Raw genomic sequence first — 26,801 nt, forward strand, 5'->3', positions numbered from 1 at the left:
AAAGAATGCATAATTAGCATTGCTACCATTTAAATCTTTGGTAAGAGCGTATTAAAATGCTTGCTGTTTCTACAGGAAGTTAGTCATTATCTGTGGGAGGACCCCCCTCTTCCACTGGGGGTTTGCAATCACTGCACAAGCCCCCCACAGCCTGGCCTAGCTTTAAAGCGGCCTCTTTGTCTCTGCTCCCCTGGAATGTGTGCTAATTTTATTACTGGACTAGAAAGAATCAAGGTAACCAGGATAATAAGCATGCTGTTTAAAAAATTACAGATTAGAAGTGATTTGTGAATTATTTGCTGCCTGGGGGACCATTTTCTGTCCATTAGTGAGAATGATCAAGAACTGGCCCAAACTTCGGCCCATGGGCCAAATGTAGCCACCGCTTGTTTTTGTATGGCTCATGGTCTAAAAACAGTTTTTACATTTTCACACAGTTGAACGGAAGAGTAATATTTTTTGACATGTGAAAAACATATGAAATTCAAATTTTGCAGCCATAGTAAAGGTTTATTAGAAACCCAGCCACAGGCCAAGTGGCATGGCTCATGCCTCTAACCCCAGCACTGTGGGAGGTCCAGGTGGGTGGATCACCTGAGGTCAGGAGTTCGAGACCATCCTGGCCAACATGGTGAAACCCTGTCTCTACTAAAAATACAAAAATTAGCTGGGCGTGATGGCGCGTGCCTGTAATCCCAGCTACTCGGGAGGCTGAAACGTGAGCATCGCTTGAACCTGGGAGGCTGGAGGTTTCAGTGTGCTGAGATCACGCCACCACATTCCAGCCTGGTTGACAGACCAAGACTCTGTCTCAAAAAAAAGAAAGAAATTAAAAAAAGAAACCCACAATGGCTGCTTTTCAGCTAAGACAGCAGAGTGGAGTAGTTGTGACCAAGACAGCCCTGAGGGCCCAAAATGTTTATTATCTGGTCCTTTACAGAAAAGGTTTGCTGATCTCTGCTGTTGTTAGGAAGAACATCTGCTTGCCAACTGACCAGATGGAAGCAAAAAGAAAGAAGAATACGTGGGACTATATTGGATTCATCCTGAAATGAGAGAATGTTTGCAAAAATGAGGTATAAAGGGAAAGCCTTAGAAATTGTGTGCTACGAGTAAGATCTTGCCTACTTTATCTGGGCCTCTGAGCCTAGCAGGGCCCAGTGCAGGTGTAAGATTCATGTCACTGAGACACTTTTCAGGAGTGGAGGTCCTGGTAAGACGTCAAGCTAATGAGATAGGATGGGAGGACAACTTCCCCATGAAATCTCTCTGACTATAAGGCTACTGCTCCCTTCATGAGCACTACTTTGTGACATTTTACTATAATTTTAGTAGAAACCTCATTAGCTGGAAATGTAGATGACAGGAAACAGTAGGAAAAGGTTTAATTCCTCTTGTACATATCACCTTACTCTTTTAAAAGGCACATTAGCCTAACCACTTAGCCGGAAGGGATGAGTAGTTTTAAATTATAAATGTACTGATGTTGGTTTGAAAGGTTACCTAGTTGTACCGAGGAGCTAGTAGTTCTACAAATCTTGCTCTATAGGGTGTATTCTACTGAGACATAAGTTGACACGGTATTAGTCAGGCAGGGCCCTTTCTTTGAAATGGCGACTTCTACTTTCTCCTTCTGTTCTTCCCTTTAGCTTCCTTCAGGCAGCTGGCCAGGCTCCATGATTTTTTGGTCCTAGGAGGTTTGTGGCAGGGCAGAAGTGGAGATGGCTCCAGATGTACTTTACCTTGGGATTTTTTGTTTTTCAAAAGCCTGATCCATTAAGGCAATTATGCTTGGTGTACTCTCCCTGAGAGGGGACAAGGAGAGTGCTTTTGAGATGCAACAGGTGAGGAAAGGAGCTTTTTGGAGTCCTTGGGTTGTACCCACAGCAAGGCCTCTACTTGCCCCCATCAGCAATCAGAAATGAAGACTTGAGAGAAGCTTGACTTTGGCAAAGATGATGGAGCGCCCAGGAGACCCAGAAACTGCAAAGCCAGTGGACCTGGGGGGACATTGCAGGCCCAGGATGATGTGTGTTCTGCTATCAGACTGGTGACTATCTGAGTGACTGTAGGGCCACCCAAACCCAGGGACCTTTCCACCACCATGGGAGGCATAAGCCGCAAGAAAGACTGAGCTGCCTGGTGGGATGTGAGCCAGGAGTCAAACACAAGTTCCCTTGAAGGAAAGAATATAAATATATGTTCTTTATATATATATGTATATATTATTTATATGAATATATATTCTTTATATATGAACATATTTTTTATATATGAATATGTATACTGTCTACAAAAGTATATATTCTTTTTATATATATTCTTTATAAATATATTCTTTATATATAAATATATATATTCTTTATATATCAATATAAATATATGTTCTTTATATACATGTATATATTCTTTATATGAATATATATTCTTTATACATGAACATATATATATGAATATATACTGTCTAAAAAAGTATATATTCTTTATATACAAATATATATATTCTTTATATATATTTAAATATATGATGAAGATCAAGACGTTGACTAATATATCAAAAGTACCAATTGCACTGTCTTGGGTACTTTTGGTAGATTAATCAATGTCTTTGTTGAAATGCTCTAAAAAATAGTTGAATGGGCTGGGTGTGGTGGCTCATGCCTGTAATCCCAGTACTTTGGGAGGCTAAGTTGGGCAGATCACTTGAGATCAGGAGTTTAAGACCAGCCCAGCCAACATGGTGAAACCTCATCTCAACTAAAAATACAAAAATTGGCCAGGTATGGTGGTGTACACCTGTAATCCCAGCTGCTCAGGAGGCTGAGGCAGGAGAATTGCTTGAACTAGGGAGGTGGAGGTTGCAATGAGCTGAGATCGCATCACTGCACTCCAGCCTGGGCAACAGAGTGAGATTCTATCCCCCCCACAAAAAAGTTAATGTTTTAGAAAGAGTCTACCAACAAAGAAAAGCATACTAGGCTTTGGTCATTATGTCTGTTACTGAGGTAAATCAAGCTATTTATGTGCAGGCGCTACCTAGTGTCAGCATGCTTTAATTGCAGGTAAAGTGCCCCAGAGGACATACTCCTTGAGAGCTACCAGCTAAAATTTGTGGGTTTTTGTTTTGTTTTGTTTTGTTTTTGAGATGGAGTTTTGCTCTTGTTGCCCAAGCTGGAGTGCAATGGCATGATCTTGGCTCACTTCAGCCTCCACCTCCCAGCTTCAGGTGATTCTCCTGCCTCAGCCTCCCAAGGAGCTGGAATTACAGGCATGTGCCACCATGCCCGGCTAATTTTTGTATTTTTAGTAGAGACGGGGTTTCACCATGTTGGTAAGGTTGATCTCAAACTCCTGACCTCAGGTGATCTACCTGCCTTAGCCTCCCAAAGTGCTAAGATTACTGGTGTGAGCCACTGCGCCCAGCCCATTTGTGGAGTTTTAAACACTTTACATTGTATTACCTCATTTGGTTCTCTCAACTACAACAAGCAGTGGATGTACTACTATTTCTATTTGCAGAAGAGGGAAGTGAGGCACAGATAGGCTCCTTCCTTTGCCCATGGTTACATAGATAGCTAGTGGCCTGAGCAGCATCTTAGCAGCACGACTCCCACGCCGATGCTGTTAACTACCATCCTGCATGGCTAGCCCTCTGGATGTGGGACAATTTAGTGTGGCAAATGCCATGACGGGTCCACTATATATCACAGAGCATAGAAACTCAGGAGAAATATGAAGGTAGTTGGAGCTGAACATAAAATGGATGAACTGCTCAACTGCAAGTCTTGACTATAAATCATTACTTTTTAAAAACAACTACCTAGAAAAAAGTGCAAATCACAAAATGACAAAGCTCCCTAACTTATAGCAACAGTCCTCACCCAAAGCTGCTGACGGGAGGCTCCTAACTCTTGAATCTGTTTTCTCTTTTTCACACTGTCAGTCAGCACCCAGAGTTCATTATTAAGTTTGTTTCACAACACCACACTGCTACAGGCACCCATCCCTGTCTTCCCCCAGCTGTGGGGCAGGTCTCAGGACCTTGTGCACCAGCTTACTGGGGAGACATCAAGGGGCAGGAACCTGGTCTCTGAGCAGCATCTCCTTTGCGGCAGTCTCTCCTCACCTCTTCCATGCCTTGATGACCCTGCTCCATCATCCCATCAGCTCCATTGTGCTGCTGGAGTACCTTCTTACTTAAAAGTATTGACAGGCTAGGCATGGTGGATCTCAGCACTTTGGGAGTCCTAGGTGGGCAGATCACTTGAAGTCAGGCGTTCGAGACCAGCCTGGCCAACCCCGTCTCTACTAACAACCCAAAAATTAGCTGGGGGTGGTGGCACATGCCTGTAATTTCAGCTACTCAGGAGGCTGAGGCAGGAGAATCACTTGAATACAGGAGGTGGAGGTTCAGTGAGCCGAGATCATACCACTGTACTCCAGCCTGGGCAACAGAGTGAGACTCCATCTCAACATAAATAAATAAAAAAAAATTGACAAATTTGCACTTTGATGAGGACTTTTTAAAAATGCAAAAATAATTTGCTACATATTTCAACTCCTCTCTTTTTTTTATTTTGAGACAGGTTCTTGCTCTGTGGCCCAGGCTAGAGTGCAGTGGCACATTCTCGGCTCACTACAACCTCCGTCTCCGGAGTTCAAGTGATTCTCATGCCTTGACTTTCCAAGTGGCTGTGATTACAGGCACTTGCCATGATGCCCAGAGGATTTTTGCATTTTTAGCAGAGATGGGGTTTTTGCCATGTTAGCCAGGCTCATCTCGAACTCTTGACCTCAGGTGATCCACCCACCTCAGACTCTCAAAGTGCTGGGATGACAGGCGTGAGCCCCCGTGCCCGGCCCATATTTCAACCGTTAACATCAGTTCTAATAGGACTGGCAGGTACCACTGTGGGGGCACATTTTGGAAATGTGTGTTTGTTTTTTTTTTTTCTTCACTTCTAGGCCCTTACTACTCAAACCATGATCTTACTAAACAGCAGTGTGGGCATATCTAGGAGTTTGCTAGAAATGCCAAGTCTCAGGGCCTAGCTACTGAACCAAAATCCACTGAGCCAGACCTCCTGAACCAGATTCTGCATTTAATAAGAACGCTGGATGATTCATATGAACATTAAAATTAAGAAGCACTGGGCAAGAATTTACTTATTGAACTTAAAGTTATTTTATCATAATTACTTTCTTTTTATTTTATTTCTTTATATTGCTGTTGGGGCCCTATATTGACTTTTTAAATTGTGCATAGATCAGTTAATTATCATGAATTTCATTTCAAAGTACTAAAAAATATGCTACAAAATATTTCCTATGTGAGGGGCAGTGGGTTTGAGACAGGTGACAATCACTGCTTTAAAGTATTGTGATTCTGGGCTGAGCGTGGTGGCTCACACCTGTAATCCCAGCACTTTGGGAGGCTGAGGTGGGCGGATCACCTGTGGTCAGGAGTTCGAGACCAGCCTGCCCAACATGGAGAAACTCTGCCTCTACTAAAAATACAAAAATTAGCTGGGTGTGGTGGTTCGTACCTGTAATCCCAGCTACTCTGGAGGCTGAGGCAAGAGAATCTCTTGAGCCCAGAGGGGTGGAGGTTGCAGTGAGCCAAGATTATACCACTGCACTCCAGTCTGGGTGACAGAGTGAGACTCTGTCTCAAAGAAAAAAAAAGTGTTGTGATTCTGAAAAATAAGTTTGAAATTCTGCTGCCCTACATCCATTTTTAATCTTTTTTTTTCCTTCTACTTTTTTAGAGACTGGGTCTCATTCTGTTGCCCAGGCTGGAGTGCCATGGTATGATCATAGCTCACTGCAGCCTTGAACTCCTGGGTGCAAAGGACTCTCCTGCCTCAGCTTCCCCACCAGCTGGGACTCCAGGTATGTGCAACCACACCAGGGGTAATTTTATTTTATTTTATTTTAGAGATGTGGGTCTCGCTATGCTGCCCAGGCAGGTCTCAAACTCCTGAGCTCAAATGATCCTCCCTCCTGGGTCTGTCAAGAGTGTTGGGATTATAGGAGTGAGCCACTGCACCTGGTTTCCTGGTCTTTTTTGGGCAAGCTACTTTGCCTCTCTGCCTCAGTTTTCTCATCTGTAAAATAAAGGGCATAGAATTAAATAATTTTTTTTTTTTTGAGACGGAGTCTCACTCTGTCCTCTGTTGCCAGGCTGGAGTGCAGTGTGGCACGATCTTGGCTCACTGCAACCTCTGCCTCCTGAGTTCAAGCAATACTCCTGCCTCAGCCTCCTGAGTAGCTGGAATTACAGGCACACACCACCTCGCCCGGCAAGTTTTTTGTATTTTAGTAGAGATGGGGTTTCACCATATTGGCCAGGATGGTCTCAATCTCCTAACCTTGTGATCCACCCGCCTTGGTCTCCCAAAGTGCTGGGATTACAAGCATGAGCCACCATGCCTGGCTAATTAAATGATTTTTATGATCCTATCCAGACAAAGCCTTCTTTAGGCTGATCAAGAAGGAAGTAGGTATGTGCTGGAGAAAGCAATGGAAAAAGTTTGAGAGACACGAAGAAAATGTATGAAAGAATGGTGGGGATACAGGAAGAGCAAAACATCACAGGACAGGAGAGACATGGAGACAAGAATGTGGAGAGACTGATAATGAAGGCATGGAGACAGAGACGAGAGATGTCTTCTGATCAAAGCAATTCCACCCGCCCATGAATTTTCATGGCTACCAGCTGGCATAAAATCATAAAGACAAATGTCAGCTCCTCTAACAGAATTGCATTTGTAATAATCATCACAATATTTCTACAGAGTAAAAATGACAAAGATAATTTGAAATGGAAAATACTGACAAGATGCAAAATAAATGACGATACCTGGCCACAAATTTAGGGACGGGACAGAATTTGCATGAGTGAAGTTTATTAACCGGCAGGCTACGGGGCATCAAGCCTGAAAGGTTTTGATGGTTCCCTGTGAACCTCCTCAGGTAAATCAGAGAGAAATGATTCTGCATTAGCTTCTCGCGACAGTGACTTCCTTCTCACCATGCAAGAGAAGGTGACGTGCACCTGTCACTTTTCATTATCTGCTACACAAATAACAGCTATGGAAGTGCTCCAATGCCATGTCTGGTCCTAATCTATCCGTTTGTAAATGTCTCTATTTGCCTTCACGAGTTATTATATCCTTTTGTAGCCGTCCGAGATGGTGAAAAATCAGTTTTCTTGTCTCTCGAGAGACCAGAGACATTTGTGGGCGTGAGTACCTACTATGCATGAGTTATCACAAATGACGTGACTGGGGCGTTCCTCTTACTCAGCTTATGGTCTAATAGAGGAGATAAACGTAAGAGCTAACATTCACTGGGAAGGTTTCATATGCCAAATAAATATAATAGTTAACGTTTAACTACAGTCGTCATTTTCATAAGTGTCTTATGTGCATTTTTTTCATTTAATATTTTTTTCATTTCATGTTCCTAAGAAGTAGCTACTCTCATAAGCTCATTGTACTGATGAGAAATTCGGGGATCAGGAAGGTTAAGTAACTTGCCATAAGTCGTAAGCTAATGAGTAACCAAGCCTGGACTCTAAGCCCAAATAGAAGCAACTAGGACTCCCTGGTCCTTAACTACTATTCTATACTAGCTCAGAAAAATAACAGTGATCAGTGGAAACCATGCGAAGCTAAATGTCCACTTTAAAATTCCTGCTCCATCCCTCCCTCTGAGTCCGTGTGGCTGAGGATTCTTATTCATTACGAGTGTTTGTTTATCCTCTTCCACATTTGATTGTTTGACTGAAATGAACGGGAAGACTTCATGCTGCCAGGGGCTTTGGAGCTGTGTTTTCAGACACTCAGAGCTAGAATTCTAATAGATATATTTTCAATGGGAGAAGTTGTATTTGTTCAGTTTCTTAAGCTTTTTAAAGAAAATCCTTATTTTGAGGCTGGGTGGCTCAGGCCTGTAATCCCGGCACTTTGGGAGGTCAAGGCGGGTGGATCACCTGAGGTCAGGAATTCGAGACCAGCCTGGCCAACATGGTGAAACCCCATCTCTACTAAAAAAAAAACAAAAATTAACCAGGTGTGGTGGCATGCACCTGTAGTCCCAGCTACTCAGGAGGCTGAGGCAGGAGAACTGCTTAAACCCGGGAGGCGGAGGTTGCAGTGAGCTGAGATTGCACCACTGCACTCCAGCCTGGGTGACAGAGTAAGACTCCATCTCAAAAAGAAAGGAAGAAAGAAAAAATCCTTATTTTGAAAAAATACAATAGTAACTTTGTGGCCTCCCGCCAGCCAGGAGTTTCATACACCTCTAGAAGGACTCCCACCCCATGAAGACCACCCTAGGGATAGGAGATAGCATGACCAATAGCATCGGGAGGGAAAACACAATTTTCCTGGTAGACAGAAAAAAAAAAAAAATTCCCTGCTTTTTTATACTGCTTTGGCTTTTTATAAATCGTTACCTGAGACAGACTGGAAATACTGCACAGTCCAGGCGATCAATACGGACAGGAGAAAGGTTCCCAGAAAATAGATCTGCAAACGTCAGAAGCTCGAATTAGTGACTGACAATGAGCAGGGACCATAAGGGCGGGGCCGGCTGGGAGATGAAACCTACCAGGGCTGAGTGCAGGATGGCGCCCCAGAGAAGCCTCAAGTGCAGGTAAAGCCAGGCCAAGGAACAGGGGCTGAAGGACTCCTCGTTACTGTGGCTCCAGCACCTGCAGACAAAGCCCAGGGCATCTTGACATGTCCGCCAACTTTAGTGGCACAACTCACGACTGGCATTTTCAGATCCACAAACCTACATTCTTCTGCTTTTGGACAAATGTGTGCACACTCAACTGACAAAGATGAGAGACAAAGAAATAAAGCCAGTGACCAAATAAGTGGTTTGGCCTGATCTGAAATTCTAGAATTCCAGTAGAAATCTTAGAAGAAGGTCAGTTTTGTCCTTAATTAAGAGTCAAGTCTGTTCTGCTGTGGTGACAACAAAATTTTAAAAATAAATAAAATAAAAGTTAAGCAGGATGCTGAAGCACAGGACCTGCCTGAACAGTATTTCTGTTTAAAGTGGAGATGTAGGAATGCCTCCTTATCTTTCAAAAAGGCATCGGCTAATTAGGCTGGGCGTGGTGGCTCACACCTGTAATCCCAGCACTTTGGGAGGCCGAGGCAGGTGGATCACTTAAGGCCAGGAGTTCGAGACCAGCCTGGCCAACATGGCAAAACCCTGTCTCTAAAACACAAAAATTAGCCTGGTGTGATGGTGCATGCCTGTAATCCCAGCTACTCAGGTGGCTGAGGCATGAGAATCACTTGAACCCAAGAAGTAGAGGTTGCAGTAAACCAAGATCACACCACTGCACTCCAGCCTGGATGACAGAGCAAGGTCCTGTCTCAAAACAAACAACAGAAAAGCATGGGCTAATCAGATGCGTTATTCTTTCCATTCTCGTGGAAAGTTTTGGTCAGTCCCTGACCTTCAGATCAAGTATATTGTATATCTTAAACTTCAGGTACTAGAGAAGAGAAATACAAGATCTGGCTGAATGTTTTCCAATACAGGCAAATCCTGGGCTCACCCTTCCCTCCCTCCCTCTCTCCCTCTCTCTTCTCGCTCTCTCTTTTACTTTCTTTCTTCTTTTAGTAGAGCTGAGATTCCGCCATGTTGGCCAGGCTGGTCTCGAACTCTTGACCTCAAGTGATTTGCTCACCTTGGCCTACCAAAGTGCTGGTATTACAGGAATGAGCCACGGTGCCCTGCCTTTTTTTTTCTTCTTCAATGGAGTTTTGCTCTTGTTGCCCAGGCTGGGGTGCAGTAGTGTGATCTCAGCTCACCACAACCTCCACCTCCCAGGTTCAAACGATTCTCCTGCCTCAGCCACCTGAGTAGCTGGGATTACAGGTGCCTGCCACCACACTCAGCTAATTTTTTGCATTTTTAGTAGAGATGCGGTTTCTCCATATTGGTCAGGCTGGCCTTGAACTCCCAACCTCAGGTGATCCATCCACCTTGGCCTCCCAAAGTGCTGGGATTGCAGGTGTGAGCCACCATGCCTGGCCTTGCTTTTTTCCTTTTAAATAACAGTTTACATTACAAAATAAGGGTAAAACTAACTTTAACCAAGAAGCAAACATCATCTACTTGGGTTCCCCAGATTCCACAGTTCTAGAGGCTCTGAGCTCACCTTTCGTACAGTTCCTGGAGAATAGAGATGTTATTAGAATGGAGAGTTGAGTCAATTTCCAAGAAATCCAAGATATGGTGTGGGATTATAGTACCTTCCTCAATTAGCAGGGCCAGGTTAAAAAATCCCTAAAAACAAGCCATAAACCAAACTCATCAACTCCTTGAAATAAAACCTAGACACACACTCTTCATCAGAATGTAAACGTTTACAACCTCTAAAAATTTTTTTCAGTCTCTACAGCCAGATGGTTTTGTCATCTTCATTGATGAATTGTTTCCCTAAATATATGCATCTGAGAAATTTATTTGCAGGAGAACCAGGAGGCTTTCAGAAGCTGCTGCGTCCCATCTGCTCCGAAGCCAGTCAACCGGGAGATCTGTCCTTTCTAGCTTACTCTCTCAAAACAGAACTTACTGGAAAAGGCGCCCTTGTATCATAAACAAAACCAGAGTCAAACAGAGTTGAACGCCATGTCCATCACTTACAGACTATGCCCCAGGTTGCCACAGCCCTGCTGGAAATCTGACAAAATATTTCTGTGGCTAGGGCTGCTTCCCATGACTGACATCCCAACATGGCTCCCTTAAGGACACTATCTCAGCTTTCCTAGGTTGGTGCAGAAACCTCTTCTCATGACTCCTCTGGGCACAGATCTCCACTGTGGCATATTTTCCCACCTCTCCCTCTGACACTGTCCTTGATCCTTAGAGGCAGGACCTGCCTTATTGGGCTGTTCGGATCCAATAAAATAAACACAGTTACAGGGCCTGACTGTAGACATGCTTCATAAAGGATGTGTACTATGACATGGCCTGGAGAATGTGCACCCTCCGTCATGAGCCTAGCATGTGGCTAGATCAAGAAACAAGCAGAAAGCAATGGGGTACTTACCATTAGGGTTTGACCAATTAAACTGGATTGTTGCCCTTGAAAGAACTCAGGATCACATTTTTTGTGTTTCATTTTTAACTTCTATTTTAACTTTAGGGGTACATGTACAGTTTCATCATATATTTTGTTACGTGTTATGGGGGTTTGTTGTACGTATTATTTTGTCACCCAGGTACTAAACCTAGTACCTGTTTGTTATTTTTCCTGATCCTCTACCTCTTTCCAACCGCCACCCTTAGTGTCTGTTATTCCCCTCTCTGTGCCTATGTGTGCTCATCAGTTAGCTCCCACTAAGTGAAAACATGTGGTATTTAGTTTTTTGTTCCTGCGTAGTTTGCTAAGGATAATGGCCTCCAGCTCCATCCATGTTCCTGCAAGGGACAGGATCTCATTCTTTTTTATGGCTGCATAGCATTCCACAGTGTAATCTACTACATCTTCTTTATCCAGTCTACTGTGGATGGGCATTTAGGTTGATTCTATGTCTTTGCTACTGTGAATAGTGCTGCAATGAACATACATGTGCATGTGTCTTCATAACGGGACGGTTTATATATCCATTATGGGATATTATCCCATAATGGGATTGCTGAGCCAAATGGGAGTTCTGTTTTTAGGTCTTTGAGGAATTGCTACACTACTTTCCACAATGGTGGAAGTCATTTACACACGCACCAACAGTGCATAAGTGTTTTTCTCTTTGCAACCTCACCGGCACCCATTATTTTCTGACTTTGTAATAATAAGGATTCTGACTGGTGTGAGATGGTGTCTCATTGTAGTTTTGACTTGTGCTTCTCTAACAACAAGATCACATCTAATGGCTTTTATCTTCCCTCTGACCTTGCTTCTTAGTTGCCTCTGACAACAGTCTAAATGAAAATCATCACTACCAGGTTGCATAATCCATGACTTTCACAACCATCATATGTAGCAATCATGATAAAAAATACCAGCAGCTCACATTTTGAATGCTTGCCATAAGCGAGGCGTTGTTTTTTTTATATTTATTCATTTAACCCTTATAACAACACATTGATATAGGTAGTATTATCCTCTCTATTTTATAGATGAGGAAACCGAGGCACAGAGTGGTTAAACAACTTGCCCAAAGTAACACAGTTGGAAAGTGGCAGAGCTGGGGAGTCAAACACAAGCAGAAAGAGTGCAGAGTCTCAAATCTTAGACTCCATCAGGTGCCAAGAATAACCTCTAAATAGATGAAGCATTAAGTATTATTAAGATACACTCACACAGACACTCACACTCACACTCACACACACACACAACAGAAGAATATAGACTACTTCACTCTTTGAAAGGAAGGCACTCCTAAAACTTGAGGTATTACAAGAAAAGAAAAAGATGGCTTTATAAAATTTTAAAGTCTCTAATCAATGGAATAATGGGGAAATAGAGTAGGAGAATAGTGCATGCAATGTAAAAGCTTAAAGTTCTTCATCTATTAGATAAATATATAAATAACTAATTATGGTTTAAATTTTTAAAAGTGCTAAAATTCCAATAGATAAACAGGCAAAGAATAAGAATAGAGAATTTACAGAAAAGAAAATGTGAAAAGTAAATTATCATAAACAAGTATATATAAAAGTGCCCATTGTCACTAGTAATTAAATAAATGCAAGTTAAAAACAGTAAGAAAGTTATCAACACATCATTATTCAATTAGCAAAATTAAATCATGAAAGCATCCAGTTGATGGTAAGATTTCAGTCATCCTTCTTTACTTAACCACTGATCAGTGAGGTATTAAATGAAAAGCCCTTTCAGAGAGCAAAATGGCAGTGTGTTATCATGTAGTCATAAAACCATTTATTTATTTATTTATTTATTTATTTATTTATTTATTTTTATTTTTTGAGATGGAGTTGCACTGTGTTGCCCAGGCTGGAGTGCAGTGGTGCAATCTCAGTTCACTGCAACCTCCGCCTCCCAGGTTCAAGAGATTCTCCTGCCTCAGCTTCCCAAGTGGCTGGGACTACTGGCGTGTACCACCACGCCTGGCTAATTTTTGTATTTTTAGTAGAGATGGGGTTTCGCCATGTTGGCCAGGCTGGTCTTGAACTCCTGACCTCAGGTGATCCACCCACCTCAGCTTCCCAAAGTGCTGGGATTATGGGTGTGAGCCACCGTGCCCAGCCTCATAAAACCATTTAGACTGTCTGACTCAATAATGCTATTTCTCAGATTATAAGGGAATCTTTTCTTTTACTCAAACTAAAAGAAAAGACGGAAATATGAAAATATTCATTGTAGCACTAGCTATAATTCCAATACAAGAGGAAACCACCTCCAAGTCTTCCTAGGTAGACTATCAATCCCATGTAGGTAAGAGTATAATCTATCTTTCTATCGTATGTCCCCACCACTAATCATGGTCTAAGCCGTGGTAGGACTAGAGCTTTACACCAAATCTCATTTAATCCTCACAATCTAGGAGGCAGATGCTCTTACTGTCCCCATTTACACATGAGCAGATAGAGATTCAGAGATTCAGGGACTTGCTGGAGTGAGAGAGATGTGGGATTTTAACCCAGGTACACAACCACTATGATGTTGTACCACCATTAAAAAAAAAAAAAAAAGATTGGCCAGGCATAGTGGCTCATGCCTATAATCCCAGCACCTTGGGAGGCCAAGGCAGGCAGATCACTTGAGCCCAGGAGTTCAAGCCCAGCCTGGACAACATGGCTACTAAACATCTCTACTAAAAATACAAAAATTAGCTGGGTGTGGTGGTGGGCACCTTTAGTTCCATCTCCTTGGGAGGCTGAGGCAGGAGAATCGCTTGAACCCAGGAGGTGGAGGTTGCAGTGAGCCAAGATCGTGCCACTGCACTCCAACTTGGGCAACAGAGGGAGACTCCATCTCAAAAAAAAAGTTTCCACAAAAATCATTGAAAGAAAAACTGTCACTGAAGCATGACCCAACAGTACAAGCAAACCACTTCCTATTTCAGGGCACTTCTAATTTCTCGAGTTTCTACCTGGTGAGTTTGATGCAACTTGGCAGAAACACCCTTCTGTTTGGAGCTAAAGACCCAGGTTTAGTCTCTGGCCACTTTGCTTACCATCTGATTATTTGGCCTTGAATAATTCATTACCTTTGACTATGAATCAGGTATAACAATCCCCACCCCCACAGGATTGTGTGGGAATGGTGTAGGGGACATAGCAGGTGTTTAATAAAGGCTCACCTTTATAGCTAGTGTTCTCATAGAGTTGTCGTGAGGGGCATGTGAAAAATGGATGAACAACGCCTTTGTAAACTGTGCAGTGTATAGAGACAGAAAGGACTGTTAGGAAGAATTCTGATTTTGCAAGTTCACAAATGGATGTCACCAAGAGCTGTTTTTTTTGTTGTTGTTGTTTGTTTGTTTGTTTGTTTTTAAGATGGAGTCTCACACTATCATCCAGGCTGGAGTGCAGTGGCTCAATCTCGGCTCACTGCAATCTCCGTCTCCTGGGTTCAAGCAATTCTCCTGCCTCAGCCTCCCGAGTAGCTGGGACTACAGGCGCACACCACCAAGCCCGGCTAATTTTTTTTTGTACTTTTAGTAGAGACGGGGTTTCACCATGTTGGCTAGGATGGTCTCGATATCCTGACCTCGTGATCTGCCCACATTGGCCTCCCAAAGTGTTGGGATTACAGGCGTGAGCCACCACACCCGGCAGAGCTGGGGTTTTTTATGAGACAGGGTCTTGCTCCGTCACCCAGGCTGCAATGGTGCGATCACGGCTTGCTGCAGCCTCCACTTGACAGCCTCAAGCAATCCTCTGGTCTCAGCCTCCCACGTAGCTGGCACTACAGGCAAGCACCACCACACCCAGCTAATTTTTGTAGAGATGGGGTTTCACCATGTTGCTCAGGCTGGTCTCGAATTCCTGGCCTCAAGCAATCCACCCACCTCGGCCTCCCAAAGTGCTGGGATTACAGGTATAAGCCACCGTGTCCGACCAAGAGCTGGTTCTTGTTGTGTTTGCTGTTTACCTGGGAGTCTCCATCCAGGGCAGCTTGGGCGTACATCTGCACAGACAACTCCAGGTCTTGTGACTGGTTTTGGTGGCCATAGTAGTAAAGGTCCCCCATCTTCAAATATGCTGCAGGACATAAAGCACAGATCCATTTGTCGAGTAGTTTTTTTCACACCAACATTTTAAATTATTGGCCCAGTCACATGAATGAGTTTTTTGTGCTAGTATCTGAATAGGGCACATTTTTATGTTTCCCTGATGTGTCAAGAGAGAAACAAGAAAAGGGCTTTTTACCCAGAGAATCCCTATTTCTAGACATATTTTCTAATTTTTTCTTTCTTTCTTTTCTTTTTTCTTTTTTTCTTTTTCTTTTTGCAACACTGTCTCTGTTGCCCAGACTGGAGTATAGTGGTGAGATCAGGGCTCACTGCAGCCTCGACCTCCTGGGCTCAAGTGATCCTTCCACCTCAGCTTCCCAAGTAGCTGGGATTACAGGTGTGTCCTATTATGTCTGGCTAATCTTTGTATTTTTTGTAGAGACGGCATTTCGCCATGTTGTCCAGGCTGGTCTCAAACTCCTGGGCTCAAGCAGTTCTCCTATCTCAGCCTCCCAAGGTGCTGGGATTACAGGTGTGAGCCACTGCGTCTGGCTGCTAGACACAGTTTCTTATTTGGCCAGGTAGCTCTCCTGAATAGCTCTGTTTGTGCAAATCTGTCTACAACCTTGCAGTCCAATCGGCCAAAGTTGTTTTGGGTGCTTTACTTCACTTCTGAAATTTTGCTGTTCATCTTTGATGTCTGTTGTTGGTAACTCTTTGCTTTAGCCATGTATTTCATTTTTCCTCTGGGGAAAACTTGTGTTTAAGCATGTATGTATCAGCCAGGCATGGTAGCTCATGCTTGTAATATCACCACTTTTGGAGGCTGAGGCAGGTGGATCACTGGCAGTCAGGAGTTCGAGACCAGACTGGCCAACATGAGGAAACCCCATCTATATTTAAAAAAAATACAAAAATTAGCCAGGTGTGGTGGTGCGTGCCTATAATCCCAGCTACTCTGGAGGCTGAGGCAGGAGAATTACTTGAACCTGAGAGGTGGAGGTTGCAGTGAGCTGAGATCGTGCCTTTGCACTTCGGCCTGGTCAACAGAGCAAGACTCCATCTCAAAAAAAAAAAAAAAGTGCATGTATTAGTCAATGTCCAGTCAGGAAAACAGAATCCATTTCAGGTAGTTCAAAAGAGGAATTTCATCATGGGAAAGTAGTTACTAGGTTGTTGGGAGAGCTGAAAAGGCAAATGGAAAATAATGGGCAGCCCAGAGATGAGCAGTGAGAAGGCTACTATCATCCCCAGGACTTGAGGCCACAAGGCACCTGCAATGTTATTAGAGACTCTGAGCCTGGTGACAGCGGAGACCAAAGAGGGTGGAGCTGCCAGGCAGGGGCTGGAACCATGGAAATGCAGCCACTGCCAGAGACACAGTCCAAAGCAGAGAAAGAAGGGGAGAAGTACTTGGGCTTCTCCCATCCTGTAATCTTCTGCCAGTGCCTCCTATTGCCTGAAAGGAATCAGAAGCCCCGTAGGTAGATGAATCTGGGAATTGTAGTTCCAGGAGGCCAGCCACCTACCATGCAGAGCAGGGCAGTGGAATCTGGACAAATGACTGGCCCAGAGAATTACTCCATAATAGCATTCTCTTTTACATTTTCATTGACTCAGAAGAAATGCTGGGGCCCAGGTGCGACGATTCACGCCTATAATCCCAGCACTTTGGGAGGCTGAGGTGGGCAGATCACCTGAGGTCAGGAGTTTGAGACCAGCCTGGTCAATATGGTGAAACCCTATCTCTATTAAAAATATAAAAACTAGCTGGGCGTGGTGGTAGGTGCCTGAAATCCCAGCTACTCGGGAGGCTGAGACAGGAGAATCACTTGAACCTGGGAGGCGGAGATTGCAGTGAGCCGAGATCACGTCACTGTACTCCTGCATGGGCAACAGAGTGAGACTGTCTCAAAAACATAAAAATAAAAAATAAGAAATGTTGGGTCCAAGCACTCCATGGAACAATGGGCAAGGAGCAGTGCATCACGTGAGGCTGAGAGCAGAGTTTAGCAACCTTAATGGCAGAGATTTTTCACTTTCTTTTCTAATCATTTAGAAATACCTCACTTCACACAAAGCCGTTAGATATTCCCTGTTCCTAAAGATTAAAAACCTCTAATGGTTCAATTTTGCACCTGTTTTTCTATACATACCAAAGGAAGGAGCATCGATTTGAAAAACAGAGAAATTATAGTATCTCCAAACACAATTAACACCCAAGTATCTCCTGGCCAGGTCCTAAGGGGTAAAGGAAAGAAGAAGTTAATTCATTAATATTTCGGCCAAGTGACCAGCATTGCCTCCTTAAAACCCAATTCATTATCCTTAACCTCAGAGCTTCCACTCCGAGAAGAATACATTTACTTACTGGCCTCTCCTCACAGATGTGTGCTAAATTTGTCTGTGACACTTCAATTCCAGTTTCTGCTGCTAAAACATAATACAGCAAAGCTTCATGCCTAAAAATAGATGATTAATAATAAATTTCATACAGTGGCTCTTACTAATATTCACAGAGAGCTTTATATTCAAACGTAAGAGGGCACAAAATAAGCAGTTTTTTTAAAAAACCACAAAATCATGAGTTTTTTTTTTAAGAAATAAATATTGTTAAAAATACTGCATGCACTGATTTATTTTCTGTCTTAAAGGCTGAACTCACAGATAAGGCTGGAGAGCTAGTTGATGCAACAGCTACCTCTACTGGCTGAAGGGTATGTCGGATATTGGCTGGGGAGCTGTCTACTAGCCTTCAGTCCTTGAATCCTTCCATCCTCGCTTAGAGGGGATAAGTGGTATTAAGAAAAAACCCTGTGCTTTGGAGTCTTCTGTTTCGTGAAGGCTTTATAGGACTTAGGATTCTGAACGAGCTTAATTAAAGCTGAGCTTTTGTTGTGCATTAGAAGTTTGGCAAAGGAGAGGCAGTTTGCAAGGGACTTGATATCAATGGCCAAAACATGTACGAGAAAAACGTTCGATGCCACTAGGAATCGAATAATAAAAGAACGAGTGACCCCTTTTCATCTGTTGAAAAATTGGTACAAGATTCATAAACAGAATAATGGCAAGGGCTTGGGGAAATGGACATACTCTACAACTACTGCCAGCTTGAGGGCCAATTAATTCCACAGTTCTGGAAGGACAGGCAGGAGGAGACTTAAGAACATGTGTACCATTTGGCCCTACAGTTCTCCCTCGTGGGGGTTTATTCTAAAGAAACAATCAGAGATATGTACAAAGATTCTGTTGCCACGGAGTTCATAGTAGAGCTATTTATATGAGCAACAACAAAAAAACTGAAAACGATTTAAACGTTTGAAAATCAGAGACTAGTGAAGTTAACCCACAGTGCAGCCACTTTCAGACGTGGCCAGTAAAATGATGTGTGGAAGGGTATTGAAAAACATAGCAAAATATTCATGCAAAATTTTCCATTCAGTGAAAAAAAAAGCAGGGTATAAAAACAATGCATCCTATTTTTGCAAAACAAAAATAAAACTGAACACACACATGCACACACATACACATGCAGCTACAAACAGGCAGAGGAAAAAACCCTAAAAATTAACACCAAAATACTAACAATACTTATTTCTGGATGGTGAGAATGAAGGTAATTTTTATTCTATTCTTTTTACTTATCTGATTCCCTCAATTTTTTTTTTTATACATTACCCAGCTTAAGAGTAAAACTCTATTTTAACTATAAGTAGTTTCTTAAAGCTTATTTTTCATTTTAAGGAGTTGATATTAATAACCCTTTCGTAATTTTAGCTCCACCTAGGAACTGGTTTAGGAAACAGTGGGGAAAGGCTGGGTGAGGGGGAGTAAGGGAAGCAGATTCTGAAATCATCTTTTCGAAACTGCCGAAAGCAGCTTCCAGCAGGCAATCCCTTGGAGGCCGAGAGGTGCTGGGGATCAAATTAGGATCGTTAGACCTTCAGTCGGACATGGTGCAGGCCACAGGTCACAGGCCACGTGGCTGCTGAGTGAGCCAATTCGCAGCCTCTGAGATACCTAAGGCAGCTGACCAATTAGCCATGACTCAGGCTAAAGAGGGACAAGGTCAGCTAAGCAGTGTCCCTTGCAGAGGCAAGCCAGATAACAAGCCCCAAGGTGCAGCTGCTACAACATCCCAAAGAAATCTTGGGGATTTGCTAACATAGCCTGCAAAATCTGTTTGGCTACAAGAACCCTCAGAGCAGACGTAAGACCCCAGAGAGAAGGCAGGCAAGGGAGGCCCAGCAGAAAGTCCCCCTCATTCTGACACGAGGTCCTGTTCCTAAGGTCTTAGAATTCTCAAGTTTCTTCAGAGACACTCCGGCCTGCACTAGTATCTCAGTTTCCACCAGGGATTGATGAGGAAAGGAGATGGCATAGACCTGCATGCCAAGGTCACACATTGGGCCCATGCCCTCTGTGACCATAACTAGCTGGCATGTGGCTCGTGTTTAAAATGTAACAAAATGAGTTGTTTTTCTGGCCAGGCACACGGTGGCTCACAACTGTAATCCCAGAACTTTTGGAGGCCGAGGCGGGAGGATCGCTTGAGCTTTGGAGTTCAAGACTAGTCTGGGTAACACGGTGAAACCTCGTCTTTACTAAAATACAAAAAAATTGGCTGGGCATGGTGGCATGTAATCCCAGCTACTCGAGAGGCTGAAGCAAGAGAATCACTCAAACTCGAAAGGGGGAGGTTGCAGTGAGCCGAGATCTTGCCACTGCACTGCAGCCTGGGCGATACAGCCAGACTGCCTCCAAAAAAAAAAAAAAAAGAATTTTTTCTCAACAGCAAAAACCAGTAGGCTGGTTGTCAGAATGGGTGGGGGAAATGGCGGTTGACACCCCTGCAAGAACATTTACAATGATAAGCTTCATAAAGATAATATCTTGTGTCTAAAGTGATCTTCATGGTGGAGAAGGAAGGGAGGAACAAGTTTTATTGAAGACTTCTATCATCCAATCATTGTGTAAACCAGGAGGAAATGGCATAGAATTCTCAAGCATTTCCATTGAGGAAGCACTGAAATCCACCAGAGAGAGATGCCTAAAAAGTTACGTGATATCCACAGAAGCACTGAACAGAAATCCACCTCTGGGCTGGGCACGGTGGCTCATGCCTTTAATCCCAGCACTCTGGGAGGCCAAGGCAGGCAGATGACCTGAGGCCAGGAATTTGATACCAGCCTGGCCAACATGGTGAAACCCCATCTCTACTAAAAATACAAAAATTAGCCAGGCGTGGTGGTGGGTGCCTGGAATCCCAGCTACTTGGGAGGCTGAGGCAGCAGAATCACTTGAACACAGGAGGCAGAGGTTGCAGTGAGCCAAGATCGCTCCACTGTATTCCAGCCTGGGCGACTGAGTGAGACTCTTGTCTCAAGAAAAAAAAAAAAAAGAAAGAAAAAAAAGAAATCCACTTCTGTCTTTCATCTTGGACAATCAATCACCTGCTGCCTGTACCACCACCATCCATTTTCACATTTACTGCGCAGTGAGCTCTAGGTGGGGGCTGACCACTCAAGACCAGATTTCCTCAGCTTATTGAAACTTCTGAGACAATGTCTCTGCAGAAACCCTGTTATCCACATTCAGCCTTCTAGCACTTGGCTCTTACTTGTGTTTCAATAGACATTATCTGAAAATATTAATTACAGATATTCCTACGCTTATATTCATTGAACAAACATTTACTTGGCACTTTTTAGTTGCAGGAAACCCAAAGACAAGCTACAAAACTGTTGTCCTTCCTTGAATTTCTTCAAGCTTTAGGAAGTCAATCAGAGCTGCAAGCTTTATTTCCAATGCACTAAAGTAAAACTGTCCCCTAGACAGTCATTTTGACAGGGAGAGGGGAATGGGTGCAGAGAGGAAGGGACTGAGAGAAAGAATTTAAGACACATTCGCTATCCTCCTTTCAGACCCAGCGCATGCATTTCTGGAATTTTTATAATGATACATCTTAATAATCAATCCTTTGGCTGCTTGCTGTGAATTAAAATTTGAGTACCCCTGAGCAGTTTCTCCACAATTATATTATTTTCCGTGTGTTCTTTTCTGCCCGTGCCTGAAGCAGCTCAGACTATAAGGATGAAAAAAAAAATCCTGGGGTCTCAGTGGAATTCAGGACCTCAGCTCTACTGCAAAAAGGTGAATTCCTTTCACCTGGACCTAACGTATCTTACTTGCCTTGCCTCAAGCCCTCTATAATCTGGCTAACCTCCTGGGTTAAGTATTTTTGGTATATTTAAGACAAAGGACAATAAAACATGTAGCTTGCAGATAAAACACATGTAGGGGTAAGGCAGAGAGAAATGAAACATGACAGCTGGTCTTTCCTTGGCTAACTCCTTCTAGTGTCCGAGGACAGCCTCAGGCGTGACAACATTATCTTCTGTATAATGCTGATACAGCAAAAAGCCCTTTTCTTAATCATGCTCCTCTTTTAAACTGTCCCATAGAAATCTTGGAACAACACAGAAAAGCACAAGCTCATCAAACTGACACATGTAATTTGAAAATAACTTATAGAAGAAATTCACTCACACAAAAATAAAAAAAGGGGATGGACTGGGGACATTGATGGATGATTTAGTTCTATTACAGCAGAATAGATGGTACCAAAGAAATACCATGTTGGGCTGTGAAGAGGCCAACTCACATCTATCCCCTATTTAACCCCTGGGGAGGGCTTGAAGGCTTGGAGAGCAGGAATGGACAGAAGCACTTTGCCCCAAATATATTTTGACAAAGATCTCCCCGTTGAAATAGATACAAAATGTTTCTTCCTGCTGATACTAAGAGGTCTCAAATCCAGATTGAGACATAGCTTTAAAAATAATTAGCTTCCATATTAAGACTGGCAAAGATATGGAGAAATTCAAATTTATATATGATAGGCAAGAGACTAAATTGGTGAAACCACTTAGGAAAACAACTGACATTGTCTTGCAAGGTTGAATGTGTTCCCTTATGACCCAGTCACCACTCCGAAGTTTATATTCTGGAGTGACTCTTTTTATGTGTCCCAGGAGATACACAAAAAATACCCATGGCTGAATTGCTCTTTAAAAATGAAAGGAAAGAAAGGAAAGAGGAGGGGAGGGGAGGGGAGGGAAAGGAAAGGAAAGAAAAAAGAAAGGAAGAAAAAGAAGAAAAAAATAAAAGAAAGAGAACACAAAAATAATTAACAAGAGAATTGGGAAATAAATTGTGATCTATTACAGCAGTGAATATGAATGACCTACAGGTACATGCATCAAAATGTGTGAATCTTATTTTTATTTTTTGAGAGGGAGTCTTGCTCTGTTGCCAAGGCTGGAGTGCAGTGGGTCGATCTCGGCTCACTGCAACCTCCACCTCCTGGGTTCAAGTGATTCTCCTGCCTCAGTCTCCAAGTAGCTGAAATTACAGGTGTGCACCGTCATGCCCGACTAATTTTTGTATTTTAGTAGAGACAGGGTTTCACCATGTTGGTCAGGCTGGTCTCAAACTCCTGACCTCAAGTGATCTGTCCACCTCGGCCTCCCAAAGTGCTGGGATTACAGGCATGTGCCACTGTGCCCAGCCAAAATGTGTGAATCTTAGGAACATAATGTTAAGTAAAAAAAAGCAGTTGAAGAATTATATATTATATAAAACAATTTTAATCATATAAGACAAACTAAATCCTTTGCTTAGGAATATATCCACGTGTAGCAAAAATATAAAGAGAGCAAGGGGCAGATCAACAAGAAGCTAGGAGGATGGTTACTTCTGGGAACTGGGGGTAGGATGGGATTTAATCTGGGAGGGACAGCAGGGGCTTCACCAGCACTGGCCATGTAATTTTTTTTAAGTAGGGTAGTAGGCTTACAGCTGTTCATTTTATTGTCATGCTTTGGAACTTATGTATATATCGTATATACCTCATAGGTATTAATAACTACATGATAAAAGAATAGAAAAGTCACTCTACTGACTCATGCCACATCTTCTGTTCAAATGTTCAGCTCCTTTTGCCTGGATTTGAACTAACTCACCTTTCAGGCTTTCCCTTCTGTTCACCATACACAGCTGTTTGATTAAGCATCTTAGAAACAGCCTCTGTCATGTCACTATGCTCTCCAAACTGATCAATGACTCCCTACTGGTCTGTAAATTAAATAAAAAAACTATTGATGGCTTCCCACTGCTTCACAAATGCATAATCTGCCATTCAAAATTGGATAAAGTAGCTAGCACCTCTGGTTTCATTATATATCCTGCTCAAGTTTTACCCACATGGCATAATATTTTATAGACTCACTTAGATTTTTCCTTTCTCTTTGCTTTTGTTCCTGCAATTCCCTACACCATAAATGCTGTTCCCTGAATGGCTAAGTGGAAATTCCATGCATCCCTCAAAACCACATCATCCATTACTTCTATCGTGAAGGCTGTCCCAAGCTTCCCAAACCAGGCATCTTCTCCTCCTTAGTATCCCCAATGATCTTTACATACTGCTCATATAATCATTCCCTCTTTTTGCCTTAGTTCACTCAATCAGTAGTTTCTGAACACTTATCGTGGTACCCCTGTGTGCAGGGAACTGGGATACAAGTCATCGGGCAATCAACAAAAGGAAGTAAAGAGTTAGGTAAGATTCCTGGGCAGAGGGAAAATTCAGCCCAAGGTTCAAAGATCAGATAGAATAGGGGCCACATGAGAACCTGCCTGCAGAAGAGATGAGGCAGCAAATTTCCCTAAGCCCTACTTGAGGCATCTCTTTAAGCTTGTGGTCAGGTATCCTTCATTTAAAGGTACTCAGTAAAATCTGCTGAACTGAATCCAAACTCACAAAGGGTGCAGGACACACTTCAGGTCTCCTTTCTCCTTCCCCCCGACCACCCAACCAACAAAGCAACCAAACAGAAAACCACGTTGAAGCTGAGTATTCCCAGAGAGCAAACCACAGAAATCTTAATACATCTAGCCCTTCCCAGCAGCTTTTAAGATGTGCTAAAGTGCTTTGTGACATTAAATTCAAAAGTAGGGCCTGGGCATGGTGGCTGATGCCTGTAATCCCAGCACTTTGGGAGGCCGAGGCAGGTGAATCACCTGAGGTCAGGAGTTTGAGACCAGCCTGACCAACATGGAGAAACCCCATCTCTACTAAAAATACAAAAAGTATCCAGGCATGGTGGTGGGCACCTGTATTCCCAGCTACTCGGCAGGAGAATCACTTGAACCTGGGAGGCAGAGGTTGTAGTGAGCCAAGATTGTGCCGCTGCACCACAATCTGGGTGACAGAGAGAGACTTCACTTCAAAAAAGCCTCAAAACAACAAAAGTAGGCAAGAAAGCTAAGGTACTAACAAAGACGCTGAGAAAAACGGTGTCAGACATCATGGGGGCGGGAGTGTGTAGGGGAGGAGTGTTTACAGCAATGCTTGTCCTTTGGGAAGACCCCACATATAAACACTCTGATACCTGAACATTTAGTTCATCCTAAGAAGTTTGTAGGGAGTAGAGGGTGGGAGGTTGGGAGAGCGAGAAGCAGAGAATGAATGAAGGTCAAATTTGGGAGTTGATTTTCACTTGGGAAACAAGATAAACCACCACAAAAATTGTAAAGTACACTTACAATGGGGAAACAGTAACTTTTTGAAAAAAATTTCTTTTTGATTGTGCAAAGTGAGGCCACAGGTAATAAACTTTCACAGGATGATGATAATAAAAATTTGCATCTGGTGCTTTCTTCTTTGGCCTCATTTCTCCTACATTCTCTAATTTAAGATTCTCACTCATTGAGATGCTATCTGTTGGTTGTATGTGCAGCCATGGACTACAAGGGAAAATGTCATTCTTTTGAACTTATACTTGAATTTTCAATTATGGTTCAAATCAGAGTATGATCAGTGCTAGGTCTTATCTAATGTCTTTGAGGAAGTGGACCAAGGGCTTTTTTTAGTTATTACTGAAATACCCAGATCATTTAGGCAAAAAAACAGCCAAGAAAATGTGACTCAAGTTAAAACAAAGATGGAATGCTAGAACTGACAGAAAAAATAAAAGAAAGAAGACTAGTCAAGTTAAGAGAAGGGTCCCTGATTTGTAAAATCTATGAGTAACAGCAAACAGGGAGCATTTGTGGGTCCTCATGTGCCATGTCTCATCCCATAAAGAACAAGATGAGATTTGCTAACTCTACCAGAAGGTTGGGAAGGAAGGCATCTGTTTGGTTGTGCCACTGGATACTGGTGAGTGACTTCCAGCAATCCCAGGCTCCTAGTCATGGCAGATGCAGTAAGATATCTATGGAAGAGGTAGCCTGAGCCTTAAACATTGAACTGTCTTCTTGCGAGAAACAAGGTAGAAATTCTGGACTTTCTGGGCCTGGAAATAAAAAGCAGAGAGTCTCACCTAAGATCCCCTTTGCTGTCTCTAGACTCTAAAACCAAGAGGGGCAAGCTTAAAGGAAAGAGAAATCAATGTATTTGTGTATCTCTCTCAACTTGATGAGTGTGAACAATTCCCCTAGAGAACAAATTTTTGAGTATAATTAAACACGGAAACGCTATGTTTTCTAATCAACAGCCAATCAGTCCATGATACTCTGAATATCATTACTGGGAGCCTGTGATTTCCTTGCAAATTGCTTTCTCAGTTGCATTTTAAGATTCCATTTCCTAAGACTATACTGACTGACAGAGAAAAACGTTTGCTTTAATGTGGGTCCCAAGCTTACCATGAGCCTTCCAGGTAGGCATTGAGGCCTTTGCGAATGACATGACCCAAATAGCCATTTTTCTCAGCTACATGTTTTGCCCATCTGAAAAAAAAAAAAGGGAAGAGAAAATATGCAAACCGTGGCAAAATTTAATAAAACATTTTTCTTCATATGATCTCAATAAATCCCACTTGGGGAATATTTTGCTAGTTAGAATTTTTATAGAGCAACAAACCAGAACTGAATGTTAAGAAGGTAAAGAAAATGCATTCTGAGAGCTTTTCATTTAGTGCCCTTTCTTATGATGCTTAGGAGTTGTATTTATGGAAACGAAGACAAGCAAGATACAAAATGAAATATATCCACCAATACGAAAAAATATAATCTCTACCAAGAGTTCTAGTGCTCTACTAAGTCATGTTTACTGACTTCTTATTAGTTTTCCCTATTTTGCTTTGTCCCCTAATTTATTAGGAGTTTACTAACAATGACCTAATCTGTTATGATCTTTGGACTTATAACTTATAAAATAATAGTGTAGGAATACATAACTAATAAGCTAATAGAAGGAGAAATGTAATAATTTTTAAAAATACTCGATTAATACAAAGGAAGAGTAAGAAAAGAGATTTTAAAAAGGCACAAAAACCCTTCCACAGATGTGACAAATAGAAAATAGACAGGAAAATGGTCTATTTAAAACCAAACATATCCATAATTACATTAAATGTAAATGGACTAAATATACCAATTAAAAATGAAAATTAACAAATGCAAAAAAATTTTTAAAAATTTTTAATTAAAAGATACAAACATCCAATTATATGCTGCTCACAAGAGACATACATTGAAATAAAAGAATGAAGAAAAATTAAAGTAAAAAAAAGGAAAAAGATAAATCATATAAACTTTAACATTAAAACTAGGTATAAC

General features: G+C 42.4%; 1 protein-coding gene across 2 annotated transcripts in view; it reads right to left on the reverse strand.

The window, feature by feature from the left end:
• The window catches only part of SEL1L3 (SEL1L family member 3), a 119,645-nt gene that overhangs the window by 2,321 nt on the left and 90,523 nt on the right, over window positions 1-26,801 (reverse strand). For both annotated transcript variants that reach the window (XM_064366169.1, XM_064366173.1), the window contains exons 17-23: window positions 25,887-25,970; window positions 17,548-17,638; window positions 17,333-17,417; window positions 15,095-15,204; window positions 10,190-10,317; window positions 8,617-8,719; window positions 8,462-8,534 (exon numbers count right to left, since the gene is read on the reverse strand). In XM_064366169.1, coding sequence (XP_064222239.1) covers window positions 8,462-8,534; window positions 8,617-8,719; window positions 10,190-10,317; window positions 15,095-15,204; window positions 17,333-17,417; window positions 17,548-17,638; window positions 25,887-25,970 — 674 coding nt within the window. The remainder of the gene's footprint in view (window positions 1-8,461; window positions 8,535-8,616; window positions 8,720-10,189; window positions 10,318-15,094; window positions 15,205-17,332; window positions 17,418-17,547; window positions 17,639-25,886; window positions 25,971-26,801) is intronic.

The sequence above is a fragment of the Aotus nancymaae genome, unplaced genomic scaffold (assembly GCF_030222135.1).
Source record: "Aotus nancymaae isolate 86718 unplaced genomic scaffold, 86718_ANA_hifiasm-v0.15.2.pri h1tg000006l, whole genome shotgun sequence".
NCBI lineage: Eukaryota > Metazoa > Chordata > Mammalia > Primates > Aotidae > Aotus > Aotus nancymaae.